The 15,453-nt window shown below is 41.0% G+C and overlaps 1 protein-coding gene across 7 annotated transcripts in view; it reads left to right on the top strand.

Annotated features, from left to right (window-relative positions):
* Positions 1-15,453, top strand: part of DNHD1 (dynein heavy chain domain 1) — a 75,267-nt gene that overhangs the window by 18,845 nt on the left and 40,969 nt on the right. For 6 of the 7 annotated variants that reach the window (XM_033206600.1, XM_033206596.1, XM_033206594.1 and 3 more), the window contains 5 exons: positions 4,000-4,254; positions 4,365-4,502; positions 4,636-4,687; positions 13,847-14,112; positions 14,203-14,446. In XM_033206600.1, the coding sequence (XP_033062491.1) occupies positions 4,000-4,254; positions 4,365-4,502; positions 4,636-4,687; positions 13,847-14,112; positions 14,203-14,446 (955 nt within the window). Of the gene's footprint in view, positions 1-3,999; positions 4,255-4,364; positions 4,503-4,635; positions 4,688-13,846; positions 14,113-14,202; positions 14,447-15,453 lie in introns of those variants that run through there. The other variant, XM_033206598.1, reaches the window with a different exon arrangement.

Below are 15,453 nucleotides of genomic sequence, written 5' to 3'. Positions count from 1 at the left end.
ACCCCCTTGGGCTCAAGCCATCTTCTCACCTCAGCCTGCTGGGTAACTGGGACTACAGACATGGGCCACTATACCTGGCTAATTTTTGTATTTCTTTTGTAGAGGCAGGGTTTTACCATGTTGCCCAGGCTGGTCTCGAACTCCAAGCTCAAGTGATCCTCCCACCTTGACCTCCCAAAGTGCTGGGATTATAGGCATGAGCCACCACACCCAGTCAAGACATAATGATTTTTTAACCTACTTTGTCTTTCAGTTTCTGAGAGATATATGTTAAATATCCCTTCCTACCTACAACTATAGATTTGTTCATTTCTGCTTGCTGTTCTTTCAGTTTTTGTAACATGTATTTTAAAATCATTTTAAAATACATGTTTTCACTCTCTTTTGTTTTGTCATAGTACTCTAATCACTTTGTTTGTTTGTTTGTTTTGTTTTTTTTGAGACGGAGTTTCATTCTTGTCGCCTAGGCCGGAGTGCAGTGGCATGATCTTGGCTCACTGCAACCTCTGCCTCCAGGGTTCAAGCAATTCTGCCTCAGCCTCCCGAGTAGCTAGGATTACAGGTGCCCGCCACCACACCCGGCTAGTTTTTGTATTTTTAGTAGACATAGGGTTTTGCCACATGGGCCAGGCTGGTCTCAAACCCCTGATCTCACGTGATCTGCCCACCTCAGCCTCCCAAAGTGCTGGGATTACAAGTGTGAGCCACCTCACCCCGCCAATACTAATCACCTTTTTTTTTTTTTGAGACGGAGTCTCACTCTGTCGCCCGGGCTGGAGTGCAGTGGCCGGATCTCAGCTCACTGCAAGCTCTGTCCCCCGGGTTTATGCCATTCTCCTGCCTCAGCCCCCGGAGTAGCTGGGACTACAGGCACCCGCCACCTCGCCCGGCTAGTTTTTTTTTTTGTATTTTTTAGTAGAGATGGGGTTTCACCATGTTAGCCAGGATGGTCTCGATCTCCTGACCTCGTGATCCACCTGTCTCGGCCTCCCAAAGTGCTGGGATTACAGGCTTGAGCCACCGCGCCCGGCCAAATCACCTTTTTATGTACACCATAAATTATGTATTTATTATGTTTGCTGTCTCCCTCCTCCTGGAGGGGCAAGGACTTAAGTACTCATTCACTAATATAGCTCTAGTGCTTACTGTAGGGTATGCCATTTAGTAGGTGCTCAATTGAGTGAATGAATGGCAAGTATGAATTTTTATCCATATCGTTCCCAAGAAGAATAAGAACCTTGGCATTATCGTACTTTTCTTTCCCTTCTCTCTTCCTCCCATTATGCTTATATTGACATCTCCTGGAATTTTCTTCAAGATTGTTATGAACATTCTTGTTTTGTAACCTACTCATTTGCCTTAGTCCACTCAGGCCTCTATAACAAAATACCATAATCTCAGTGGCTTTCAAACAACAAACATTTATTCTTGGAAGCTGGGAAGTCCAACATCAAGGTGATGACAGATTCAGAGTCTGGCAAGGGCTCAGTCCTCATAGGTAGCACCTTCTTGCTGCAGAAGGGACTAACCAGCTCTCTGGGGCCTTTTAAAAATAAAATTAACAAATAAAAATTGAATATATTCAAGGTGTAAAATGTGATGACTTGATAGATGTATATATTGTGTAATGATTACCACAATCAAATTAATTAACACATCCATTACCACACAGGCGGTACATTAGATTCCCAGAACTTGTTCATCTTATAACTAAAAGTTTGAACCCTTTGAATAGAACTATCATATGATCCAGCAATCCCACTTCTGTGTATATGCCCAAAGGAAATGAAATCAGTATCTCAAAGAGATATCTATACCCCCATTTTTATTGCAGGATTATTCACAATAGCCAAGATATAGAAACATCGATGTGTCCACTGATGGATGAATGGTTAAAGAAATTGTGATATTAATACATATATACAATAAAATATTATTCAGTCACAAAAAGAAGGAAATAATGCCATTAATGGCAGCACATATGAACCTGGGGACATTATGCTAAGTGAAATAAGCCAGACAAAGAAAGACAAATACTGTATGATCTGGGAACTTTTTTTTTTTTTTTTTTTTTTAAGGGCACTAATCCTATTCCTGAGACTGGAGACCTCATGACCTAATCACCTCCCCAAAGACTCCACCTCATAATACCATCACCTTATGGGTTCAGATTTCAAAATATGAATTTTGGAGGGACACAAACACACAGGCCATAGCACTATTTAAAATTAACAATATATCTCACAAATTTCTTTACCCACCAGATCTTTTGTAGAGTACTTTATCTTCTTGGATTCATTTTCCTCTGCCCGGAATATATTAATACTATTCCTTATTTTTTTTAAGGGAGAATCCGTGGATGGAAAATTTTCTGAGTCTTTGTATATCTAAAAAATGTTTTTATTTATCCTCAAACTTCAATGATACTCTGACTAGGCATGGAATTCCAGGTTTTTTATTATTTTTGAGACAGAATCTCACTCTGTTGCCCATGCTAGAGTGCAGTGGCATGATCAGGGATCATTGCAGCCTCGACTTCCCGGGCTCAGGTGATCCTCCCACCTCAGTTTCCCGAGTAGCTGGGACTATAGCAGTTGATACCACGCCCGGCTAATTTTTTGTATTTTATGCAGAGATCAGGTTTCACCATGTTGCCCAGGCTGGTCTCAAACTTCTGAACTTAAGTGATCCACCCTCCTTGGCCTTCCAAAGTGCTGGGATTACGAGCATGAGCCACTGTGCCAGTCCTAAACATTTTTTCTTATAATTTGGACGTTATCACCCCTAGTATTGGTGCTTTAAAAATATATACTGATTATATTCTATGGTATTAGCAATTATTATTGTTGTCATTGGTATGGTTTTATCCTAATAGCACTCAGTAGGCTCTTTCAATGTGAGATTATACATTATTTTTACAAACATTTACTGTGAAACTACCCCATGCCAGGCCCTGTGTTAAGCAATAGAAAAATGAAATAAGGTGTAACAAGATCGCCTCCTAAAGGAGCTTACAGTGTAGTCGATGAGTTATATAAATAACAAAATCATGGTGCACTGGACTAAGGGTTATGAAGTGGGAAGCACTGGGTATTGGGGAGTATTTTTAGAACATGGAAGAGAACACTTAGTCTCATATACAAAATCATCATACGCATAGGGCATGTCTGTATTTGATGTCCCATGCTTAGGACTTAACTGTCTTATGCTTGGGTCTGAGAAGATTGGGGCTTGAGCTCATGGATACCAGAAGTACAATTCACAGACACCAATCAGTTCTAATCACAAGCTCTAGGGAGCATCAAAAGGGACAGGAGAGCATGGAAGACAAATGATCCATCTGGCCAAGCATAACTTTCTGGTACCTCTTCTCTCTTCCTCAACAATGAAAGCCCAGAGTGTTGGCAATTGTCAGCAGCCTTTATAGGCTGAGGAACCTCCCAGATCTGAAAGAACCCACAAAAAGGCTCCCAGGCTCTTATTCCACATTCCCTCTCCTCTAATAGAAAGTCTATATCAGTGCCCAGAAACAGCTTCTATTGTAACATAAAGCAATATCATTCTACTCAGCAGGCCACATCACTTGGCCTAATTATTACCCAGAGTCCATATCCTGAAATTATTATTTAGCCTTATTCATCCCATCTTTTTTTTTTTTTTTTTTTGTCTCTTCTATGCATTGTGAACTTTTACATTTACATATACACAAATTTTCTATTTGAGTTTCACCCTGGGGGTTTTCAGTAGACAGGCCTGGCCTACCGTATTAGCACATTGTGACCTCTCAATATATGTTCTCTATTTCATATCTTCTCTGGTCACTTAAAAATTGAGGGGGTCAGGTGGGGTGGGGGTAAACTCTGCTAAAAAGGAGCCCTCCATGTGTATATCTAGGTTCTAGGTCCCAGACTCCAGGACCTGAGAGGTTGCACAGACTAGTGGGTGGCTGGTTTGCTCTCCATCCCCCATCTCTGGTGAGTTTCCACTCTATGCTTACAGGTTCACGAGGACACATACCACATGCAACAGGGCCTACAGGAGCGAGTGCAAAACTGCGACAGGATCAGGGCAGGCCAAGGCTCCATATACCTTCAGAGGGTACAGCACAAACAACTGGAGCAGAAGCTGAAGCAAGCAGAGGCCTGGTGGCTGCAGCTGGGAAAGTTTGCCCGCCTGGTTGACTACATGATTTGTCAGAGCCTCATTTCTATCTTGGAAGAGCAGATAACCTCTTTTGTGGCCAACATCCTTCAAGTGAGGTGGTGGGTGGCATATGTGGAGGTGGCAGGCAGTCCAGGGCCAGATGCTGAGGAATGTATACTGACATCTAGCCCCTCGACCTTTCCTGACCCTTTTTTTTACAGGCCCCAAGACAGAAACCCTTTCTCTCATCACAGCTGGTCTTTGATGATCATGACCAACTGTCTCATGTGCCCTGTGTTGAAAATATGATTCAGATTCTAACTGGAGGCCTACAGTCTGTCAAGACCTCTGCCTTGCAGGTATTCTGGATTGAGCAGAAAGCTGGCTGTGGGAATTCCCAGTTCCTATCCTCTGAGTAATCAGATTCACAACCTGGTTTGAATCTCTCATTGTTTTCCCATTTCTGCCCCTTCTCCATATCCTGACATGAAGGTAGTACAGTCTGCAGACCTGAAGACCACTTCGGATTCCCTGTATTCTGAAGGTATTTAGGGAGACCTAGGCAGGGGGTAGGAAGGCCGAAGGAGGGTAAGGGCACAAGTACGAATGGCATGGGAAGAAGATAGGAGGTCCAGGCTATAGAGTCAGGCATTGGGTGTGGATGGAACAGCTCTAACCTGGGTACTGCACATGTGTGTTGTGGGTAGAAAGGTCAGGGAGTGTTTTTGCTCACAAATTCACGTGCTTCTGTGTATGTGCGTGCAGTGAGAGGGTGTATGAAAGAGTGTGAGTGTATTGTCCTTCCAAACCTGGTTCATCCAAAACTCTGTGAGGTTTTTCTCCAGTGCCATAATTGCATTTCATTTACTACTGAACTTTATTGCTAAGTAAATTTGTTCTTGTTTGAAGAGCTCTGCTTGGTCAACACTTGCTTTATGTCCTATAGCTCTCTTTCATTTCATATGGATTAATTCATTAGTATTATTGAAACATTTCATGGTTACTAATTATTATTGATTATCAATCTTCACACTTATTAACCATCAGGGTGGAAATATATCTTCACATTTCCCTTATTTAGGATACTAATGCTGTCACAAATAAAATCATTACATGCAATCAGTCACATCTGACTCATCGATACTTTTTAATTTCCCCATTCAACTTCTATCTGTTCATTAAGAAGAATTAAAGACATAACATTAATTTTAGGAAATAGGTGACAAGGAGCAAAAAGGTTCATTGCAAGGATTCTGTGTCTTTTACAAATTATACACCAGTTGGGGCACATTATTTTCCCCATATAAATTTAGGTTAATTGATAGAGACTATTGATATTTGTTTTGTTTTGTTTTGTTTTGTTTTTGAGAGGGAGTCTCGCTCTGTCGCCCAGGCTGGAGTGCAGTGGCGGGACCTCAGCTCACTGCAAGCTCTGCCTCCCGGGTTTACGCCATTCTCCTGCCTCAGCCTCCCGAGTAGCTGGGACTACAGGCGCCTGCCACCTCGCCTGGCTAGTTTTTTGTATTTTTTTAGTAGAGACGGGGTTTCACCATGTTAGCCAGGATGGTCTCGATCTCCTGACCTCGTGATCTGCCCGTCTCGGCCTCCCAAAGTGCTGGGATTACAGGCTTGAGCCACCGCGCCCGGCGATATTTGTTTTACATGGTGCTATGGAAAGAAGTAAGGCTCTGGAGTCAGACTCATTAGTTTACTAGTCTGCAAAGTGGGAATAACAAACATACCTAACCTGAAGAATTATTTTAAAGATTAAAAGAGGTCATGTGTCTAGTTTGGTGCTCAGCACATAGAAATACGTGCTACAGATGTGCCTTCTTACTTTATTAGTGTTAAAGATGTAGATAAATCAGACATTTCACCATATTTTCTCATCATATGCAGTACTAATTCATGTTATAAATATGCTGTAGTATTTTTTGAATGGTTAAAAGGAGCAAAAAAAACCTCTTGCATTTTTATTCTAAATTCTAGTGAAGCTGAAAATATTCACCTTCCATGTCTTAGGTTGTCCCTTCTGCTTTTAAAAAAGCACACAGACTGGTATGTTTAGGGGTGAAATGTCATGATGCTTGTATCTTACCTTCAAAATGTTTAGGGGAATGAAAAGATAGAAGGAAAAACAAATAATGCAATGTGACAAAATGTTAATTGTTGAATCTAAATGGATGGATAAGGGTATTCATAGTACCATTTTAAAACTTTTCTACAAAATTTGAAGAAAAAAGGGATCTGAATGGAAAATCAGATTAATAGAATGGAGTAATCAAAACCAAAGTTCTTTTTGTTGTTAGTTTGTTTTCGAGACAGGGTGTCACTCTGTCACCTGGGCTGGAGTGCAGTGGTACAGCCTCAACCTCCTGGGCTCGAGTCATCTTTTTGCCTCAGCCTCCCAAGTAGCTGCAACTGCAGGCACATACCAGCATGCCTGGCTAATTTTTAAATTTTTTGTAGAGATGGAGTCTTGCTATGTTGCCCAGGCTAGTCGTGAACTCCTATCCTCAAGCGGTCCTCCTATCTTGGCCTTGCAAAGTGCTGGGATTACAAGCATGAGCCACCGTGCCCAGCCAGAACCAAAGTTCTGTTGTCCTTAAATTCTTTAAAAAAAAGAAAAAGTTTTGATTTGCCTTTCTCTAATGATTGATGATATTGAGCTTTTTGTTCATATGCTTGTTGGCCGCATGTATGTCTTCTTTTGAAAAATGTCTGTTCATGTCCTTTGCCCACTTTTTAATGGGGCCATTTTTTTTCTTGTAAGTTTAAGTTCCTTATAGATGCTAGATATTGGACCTTTGCCAGATGCATAGTTTGCAAATATTTTTTCCCCTTCTGTAGGTTGTCTGTTTACTCTGTTGATAGTTTCTTTTGCTATGCAGAAGCTCTTAAGTTTAATTGGATCCCATTTGTCAATTTTTGCTTTTGTTGTGACTCCCACTTATAAGTGGGAGCTAAATGATGAGAACTCATGGACACAAAGAGGGGAACAACAGACACTGGAGCCTACTTGAGGGTGGAGGGTGAGCAGAAGGAGAAGAACGGAAAAAAACAATTATTGGGTACTAGGATTAGTACCGTGACAAAATAATCTGTACAAAAAACTCCTGTGACACGAGTTTACCTATATAACAAACCTGCACATGTACCCCGGAATCTAAAATAAAAGTTTAAAAAGTGGAGTACATTTTGAATAAATGTAAAGAAGTAGCAGTTAAAACACTACTAGTAGTCTTTAAGAAGGATGCATCCAACTGAGAAAACTTTTACTTAAATGAGGCAAAATTCGTATGGCCTTTTAACTAAATTACAAAATAATTTCAGTAGCCCCACTTACACATAAAAGTATGAAAATTAACTCCTTTTAAATATAAATGTATACATTGACTAGATTCTAATCACTAAAAGAATACTCAGTGTATTATTAATAAAATAGTTGCAACATATTCTCCAGTCTTAAACTGTGTTCTCCAATATTTTCCAGAGAACATTTTACAACTAAACAAGAGAGTATTACTATTACTATCTGACGTCCTTACAATCTTATCAGATGTTTTCTGCAGTTCAAAACTCGGAAAGCACAATCAGATAATCACTTTTCTCATCTGTCAGATGTCAAATTCAAAAACCTTAAACTTTAATATGGCAATATCCTATTAAGATTGGAATAACTTTTTGATATTTGCGGTAAGATAAATCTGTTACACTGAAAAGAGACGAAGAATTGCTTAATTTTAATTATATAATCTCTTGATATACATTTTGGTTGGGATAGCCGAAATTAGCTTGGAGATGTAATGTAAAAAATGAAAACTGATTCTTTGCAAGGGGACTGCACAGGGAAGGTCTCTTTGAAGTATGAGGTATGAGCAGTAGGACCAGGAAAAGGAAATATAGAGGGAAGCAGTATGATTGTGAGTAGATTCATAGATGAGAGAGAAGGAAAGATTTCTTTTTTTTCCTTGCCGCTCTGTGAGAAAGAAACTCTGGAGATATGAGGAGTCATATAAATATGTTTAACCAGAAGCTTTGCTCTGTGTGGAATGTCTGAGTCACTCATTCAAGGAAATCTATTTTAAAGATCTATATCATTGAAGCCTTTCAAGTTGGATTGATATTTTAAAATTCAACTCCATGTTGACTTATATTGACTTATATGTATTATATCAATACATATGAATTTTCAATTGAAGTCCCAAATCCCTTAGAAATGGCAGGTAAATTACATTTCTTTGATTTAGTTGATTTCAAATTTCTTCTTATGTCCAGGCACAGTGGCTCATACCTGTAATCCCAGCACTTTGGGAGGCCAAAGCGGGAGGGTTACTTGAGGCCAGGAGTTCGAGATCAGTGTGAGCAACATAGTGAGACCCTGTTTCTACAAATTTTACAAATTAGCCAGGCATGATGGTGTGCACATGTAGTCCCAGCTACTCAGGAGGCTGAGGTGGAAGGATTGCTTGATCTCAGGAGTTTGAGGCTGCAGTGAGGCGTGATCACAACACTGCATTCCAGCCTGGGTGACAGAGATACCATATCTAAAATTTAAAAAAAAAAAAAAAATTCTTGCTGGGCGCAGTGGCTCAAGCCTATAATCCTAGCACTTTGGGAGGCCGAGACGGGTGGATCATGAGGTCAGGAGATCGAGACCATCCTGGCTAACACGGTGAAACCCCGTCTCTACTAAAAAATACAAAAAACTAGCCGGGCGAGGTGGCGGGCGCCTGTAGTCCCATCTACTCGGGAGGCTGAGGCAGGAGAATGGCGTAAACCTGGAAGGCGGAGCTTGTAGTGAGCTGAGATCCGGCCACTGCACTCCAGCCTGGGCCACAGAGCGAGACTCCGTCTCAAAAAAAAAAAAAAAAAATTCTCATTATAAGCAAAGTTTATTTCATTCTTACCTTGGCTATGAAGTTAGTGATTTTTGTTTTGTTTTGTTGGTATGTTATTTTGCCAAATTCCGTTAAAAATAGACTAGCTTTTCTTTCCATTGCTTGGAATCACAATTGACTTTGTATAGCACCATATTGCCTGAGCACTCTCTCATAGGTCTTGGCACATTAAATCACTGCTCTCCAACTTGTCTTATATTTTGGAGCTCACAAAACAGACAATTACTAAATTCAAAGGTAGAGAAGAAGTAACAGCACCCATCTTCACAGAATTTGAAACTAGAATATCAGGAAGAGAACCCCTGTCTCTCAAATTTCTGATTATCCTTTTTTCATCTCTGTGCATCTTTCCAGTTCCCCTGCCCCGATTCCTGAGACCAGTTATCTCTGCTTCCTTTGGGCTTTCTGCTCCCTTATAACTACTTCTTTCAAATAACTTAAACTTTTTATGATACCAACTCCATACTTGACTTTATGTGATCTTTAAGTTTTCCTGTCCGTGAGACTGATTTAGTTCAAATTTCAAGACAAGGAGTATGATTGATTCAGCCTCTCCTGTAGATTGCATGATTTATTCATAAGCTATGGCAAGGGGATATGTCATGGTGCAAAATAACTGGCTTTTAGCTACGGGCAAGGGCAGATCCTCTTAGAAGGTTGTGTATGGTGGGGGAGGTTGCAGTCTTCAGCTATGCTTGTGTTTGGCTATAAACATCTATTATATGGGCCTGAGTATGGGGGTTGATTTTGGATTAAGTAATCTTAACTCAAAACTATGTACACACCTATAACTAGAAAATTCATGATGCAGCTAGATTCAGCCACAGTGGCCTAAACAACGACAAAAACAAAACAAAACAGGAAGTCTTGAAGTAGGTGCTTCCAGAGCTTGTTCAGTGGCTCAGAAGTGGTCATCAAGTATCAGGTTCTTTGTATCTTTCCATCACTCTTTCCTGCTTTTAGCTATATTTAAGAGCCAATTCTGTAAGAGAGGTATGTGTGGCAGAGGAGGCCACAATAAAATGGTTTTTGTTTTTTTGTTTTTTTCATTCTCAGGCTTGTTGCCTCATAGTTGCAAGACAAGCTGCAATGTCAAGCATCCCATTCTCAAGCAAAATCAGGCAGAAAAGGAGAGGCAAGATTAACAAGAGAGCTCTGTGTCTGACTCTCACTTTTTGCCAGGAAAAGGAACCTTTTCCGGAAACTCCCCGTCAGACTCACTTTTACATCTCACCATCAAAATCTGCGTCATGTGTCTACCTCTAGCTGTAAGAAAGGCTGGGAAATCAAATGACTGACTTTCTCAGTGTCTTATGGAAGGCAGTTCTCCAACCATAGAGGAAGGGAGAAGGGAATAGCTATTGGGTAATCAACCAATGTGCCTTCAGAGTTCCATTCTTCAGGTAGACTCTGTTCACCTGGCAAGCAAGAGAATCACCAGCAATCTCTACATCGTCATTTCATACTATACTCTTTCCCTTCTATCCCTCACTTAATCTTAGTTCAATATCTTTAAGCCCACCAGCAGTCCTTGTGTTGAGGTATTTCTAGTGATTTTGTTTGTCTGAAGGTCACTTTTTACTAAATTTCTCAGGAAGGGCTTGTAGGAACAAAATTCTAAAGTCCTTGTATGTTGATAACAATTTGTACCTTTTGAAAGTTAGTGTTGCTGAATATAAAGTTGTTGGTTTATACTTTTTTCCTTTGCATATCTTAAATATGTTATTCTGTTTTCTTAGGATATTATGAGTTGGTATCAAAAAGCCTCTGATAATCTAATTTTATTTTCTTTACAAAATCACTTGTTCTTTTTGCCTAGATTTTTTTTCTTTTTTATTGAAATCTAGTTATTTTAGTTAGAATATGTGTTGGTATTGAACATTCTGGGGAAGGATTCTCAGGTATGTTCTTTCAAAATGTGGCTTTATATCTTTTTTTAAATTTCAGAAGAATTTTTCTGAATTACAATTTTTAATATTTGTTCTCTTCCCTTGCTTTGTTTTCTTCTTCGGGGAATCCTGTTACTGATACATTAGATCATTTTCACCCATCCCCAATATTTCTCCCTTTCTCTTGAAATCTTTTAAAATGTTTTAATTTCCTTTTTAGTTGTATAGTTACCTTATTTTACCTTCTATATTTCTTAAGAAATTATCTTTTGAGTTTGTTTGCTCTTATGTCCCATTTTAGTTAAATTTCTATTATGAAATTGTTTATTCTTTCATTTCTAATTCTTTCCATAGTTCTGTCACATAATTTCTGAGTTTTTCTAATTCTGATATGTGTCCTCTCATGACTTCTATCATGTTTCTAGTGTCTTTTAGCTTGTTTTGAAATAGGCTATAGTTTTGCTCTGTTTTTCGACATGCTTTCATTGTCTCTAGGGATTTATTCTATGCCTTGCTTTGTTTTTTTCTTATAAAAGCTTGGTATGGGGTTTGATGTTGATACTTTTCTGCTGCTCATAGAAAACTGGAAATTTTAGCTTTTCTTAACTTTCAAAAGAAGACTTGGTTCGAAATACTTCTCTGACCTCTGAGTTTCACTTTCTGTTGTTTTTCTGTATTAAAAAAAAAAATGATGGCTTACTTTTTGAGGTTTTCTGGTTTTCCTCTGCTACCTTCATCTAGACTTTTCCTTTTTTCTCTATGGCTGCTCAATCCTTATTCTACTCCCAGGATTTTCTCCATGACGAGCTCTGTCCCAAAAGGGAGTCCTGACTGTTTGATTTCAAGAGTACACAGGACATAGATTACTTAAGCTTCTATAGACCTTACCTCACCTGTTCTTGGAGGGGTAAAACCCCCTTCCAGTTTTACCTGCTATTCTCAAATGGGCCCTCTGCCTCCCCGTAAATGCTTAATGGCTGTTTGGGGGTTTTCTTATTCTTAGGTCCATCTGTTGCTTCATTGTTTCCCTCTGCATCATTCATCACAAATGGTGATGCCATGTGTGTTTTGAGGTTGCAGGTGGTTTGACCCTACCTACTTGTATTTTGGGATTTATGAGGATCCCTTGTCCTCATTTGTTAAAAAATGTTATCCTTGCATTTTTGGTTTTACTATCTAATTGTTCTGTCATTTTTATGTGGGCATTTGGGGGAGATTTCAAAATGATGCTGCCATTGCCATCATCTTCTCAGAATCTCTTCTGGCATTTTTTTTAAAGGATCGTTCTTGTTCTTATATGGAGCAGAGACTGCAAGGTGTAGGAGCCAAGGGCCAATGCAGGGAGAAAAGTTAGAAGGCTTTTGCAATAATGCCGTAAGAGATGATGGTGACTTGGGATGGGGGAGGAGGGCAGGTGGTGGTAAATGTGGTGAGAATTGGTGGATTCTGGATGTATTTTAAAAGCAGAGACAGCAGGATTTTTAAATGGGGGGATGTGTTGTATGTGAAAAAGAGTCAAAGGTGACTATAAAGATTTCAATTGGAGAAACTGGAAGAACAGAGTTTCCATTTACTGAAATTGGAAGACTGCAGTTTTGGCGGGGAGGAATTAGAGTTCATTTTGGCTCTGTTAAATTTGAGGTGCATGTTAGACACCCAGATAGAGAAGTGAAGTAGGCAGTTATTTAAATGGGATTGGAGTTAAGTGAGAGATCTGGGCTGCAGATAAATTTGGGAGCAAATAGATGGTACTTACAGTCATAAAGCTGGATGAGATTTCCTGGAGAGTGAGTACAGTTGGAGAAGAGAAGAGATCAGCTAAGAGTACTACAGGGCTTGGGTGTGGATAGTATGGCTCTTATTTTTGGACATTTTAATTCTTTCCTTTATTTTGTGTGAAGTTTTAACACAAATACTAAACTTGTCAATTAACCTGTTCCTAAAGAGTTAATGAGTGGCTAGGTTCAAGAATATTCTTTTTTTTTTTTTTTTTTTTTTTTGAGACGTAGTCTTGCTCTGCCACCCAGGCTGGAGTGCAGTGGCCGGATCTCAGCTCACTGCAAGCTCCGCCTCCCGGGTTTACACCATTCTCCTGCCTCAGCCTCCCGAGTAGCTGGGACTACAGGCGCCCACCTCGCCGCCGGCTAGTTTTTTGTATTTTTAAGTAGAGACAGGGTTTCACCGTATTAGCCAGGATGGTCTCGATCTCCTGACCTCGTGATCCGCCCGTCTCGGCCTCCCAAAGTGCTGGGATTACAGGCTTGAGCCACCGCGCCCGGCCAAGAATATTCTTTAAGACAGGTAACTGAGGACTGGCATGTTCAATATTCCTTCCCACCAACTCCTATGTTCTGCAGATGCCGGAGACTACAAACTACACTTCCCAGACTCACCTGCAGCTAGGTGTCATATACAATTTAGGATCCACCAGTTAGAGCTACAAAAGACTTTGATTCAGAATTGAATTAAGTGGGGGAAAATCAGGGCATATGCCATCCATTCTGTGGATCATAGCAGAGGCAGTGTGTTTTGTAGTTGATGGTGTGACAGTGACATCCCATTTTGCCAGGCAGCATGTAGCGCTAGATGCTCAACCTAGAGTGGTTTTGTATCTTAGCTCTTCTAATTATTCTGCAACCCATTTAATATTCTGTAATAAGTCCCTCCCTGCTTAGACTAGCTAGAGTAAATTATGTTATTTGCACATGAACCCTAACTAATAAATCCCCTCCATGGGTCTGGTATTTTACATTTGTAATATAGATGTATGTGTTAACTCACTCATGAGCAGAGAATGGGTGTGTGTGTGTGTGTGTGTGTGTGTGTGTGTACACACTGAGGGCAAAGAGAAGGGAAGATTGTTTGTGGGCTCTGGAGGGTACTCATGGACAATTATGGCATGTGCTCCACTAGAAGAAGATGAAGAGGAGGACTCAAAAACCGAATTTCTGATGCCCAAGTTCCAGGGCCAGCCCAGCGATGCTGTGAGCATCTTCTGTGGCCCGAATGTAGGATTGGTATGGCCCTGGAAGTCTCACCCAATTGCTGATATCTTGGAGGTCCACGGGTATCGGCTGCGGGGCCAGTACTTCCCCCGCAATTATAAGCAGCTGGAGGAAGACCTGAACAACAACCCTCAGATCCAGCAGGCACTGAATATACAACAGGTGCTGCTGGAGGTGAGAACAGTGGTTTAAGGGATAGGGTACTGCCCACCAATTCCCATTATAGCCACTTGCCTCTGCTCTAAACACCTTGTCTGCCCTTAGGGTGTGCTGTGGGAGGTACAGGAATTCTGCGGGGAACATCATTGGATAACAGGCATTTATGAATTCCTGCAATCCTGGGTGCCTCAGAAGCTGGAAGACATGAGAGGTGGTCCCATCAAGAATTACGTGACACTGGTGAGCCGCCTAAATGTTTGGCAGGCCCGTGTCTCCAGTATGCCTATCGAGTTGCTCACAAAAGGCAAGTTGCTGCTACTTCGCTGCCGTGATGTACAGACAGAGATGGGTAAGCACTACTTCTCTTCCCTTTCCTCCTTCCCTTTTCTGTACGTCTATTCACATGGCCTGCCTTGGTCCTGGAATGTCCTCCAGAGACCTTTCGGTGCGGGCCTCTTATTGGACCTATGAAGCCTTCCAAAGCCCGATGGCCCTTTCCTTTGCCATCCAAGGTATGCTCACTGCAGAGGCCAGCCTCTCTGTTTTGTCTCTGCTCATATCCTGTATTCCTTAGGAATCATGTTCCTGTGCTTGGGCTACTAAGCTCAGTGTCTTTACAGAGATTCTTGGGAATCTAGGGTGCCTTCTCTCTGCATGTAGCAGAGTGAAATTTATACTACAATTTGCATGTGTAAAAAGCTACTCTCTAACTGATCTTGTCTTACTCTGTAGTCCTAACTTCTACTGGTAGTGAAAGAATGTAACCTTTCCAATTAAAGAAAGCTCCTTTCATTTAAAGCAGTCACTTTTGGTCTGATTCAGTCTACTTGGGGTATCTGGGCAACTGAAAATTTATACTATAAGTTCTGGGTTGTTTTTACTCTCAAATGTCTTTTGCTCCCTGTTCCTTCCCAAGGTGCCACCTGTACTGGGGAAGGCTGGTGGGCTGGCTTCTGAGGTGTAATACTTCCTTGCCTGGTCTCTGCCCTCCTGACATTGCTGCTTCTGGTGCTGATGTGTCCTGGGCTGGTAGAGCTGGGGTGTGTTTTCTTGGCCTTATAGGGACCTGGAGTGTCTATCTTTGCTGACCCATCCTTGCCTTGGCATTTGCTGGCATAGCTGATCCTTGGGGTTTTAGTGAATCCTTCATCCAGTCTCTGTCTTAGGCTGGCTACCCCCACGGCTTTTGCTTCAGGGTCCCTAGCCCCTCAACACAGGAACTTCATCCAGAGCACTGGCTATCAATTCTCTGCTCTCCTCTGTATTCCCTGCCATTTGGGAGTTGTGGGAAACTGGTAAGCATCATATCTGCCCCTCTTTTTACTACAACACATAGCACTATGATTTCTACTCTGC

Source organism: Trachypithecus francoisi, unplaced genomic scaffold (genome assembly GCF_009764315.1).
Source record: "Trachypithecus francoisi isolate TF-2019V2 unplaced genomic scaffold, Tfra_2.0 Lachesis_group8, whole genome shotgun sequence".
Lineage (NCBI taxonomy): Eukaryota > Metazoa > Chordata > Mammalia > Primates > Cercopithecidae > Trachypithecus > Trachypithecus francoisi.
This window is presented reverse-complemented; position numbering and strand designations above follow the sequence as displayed.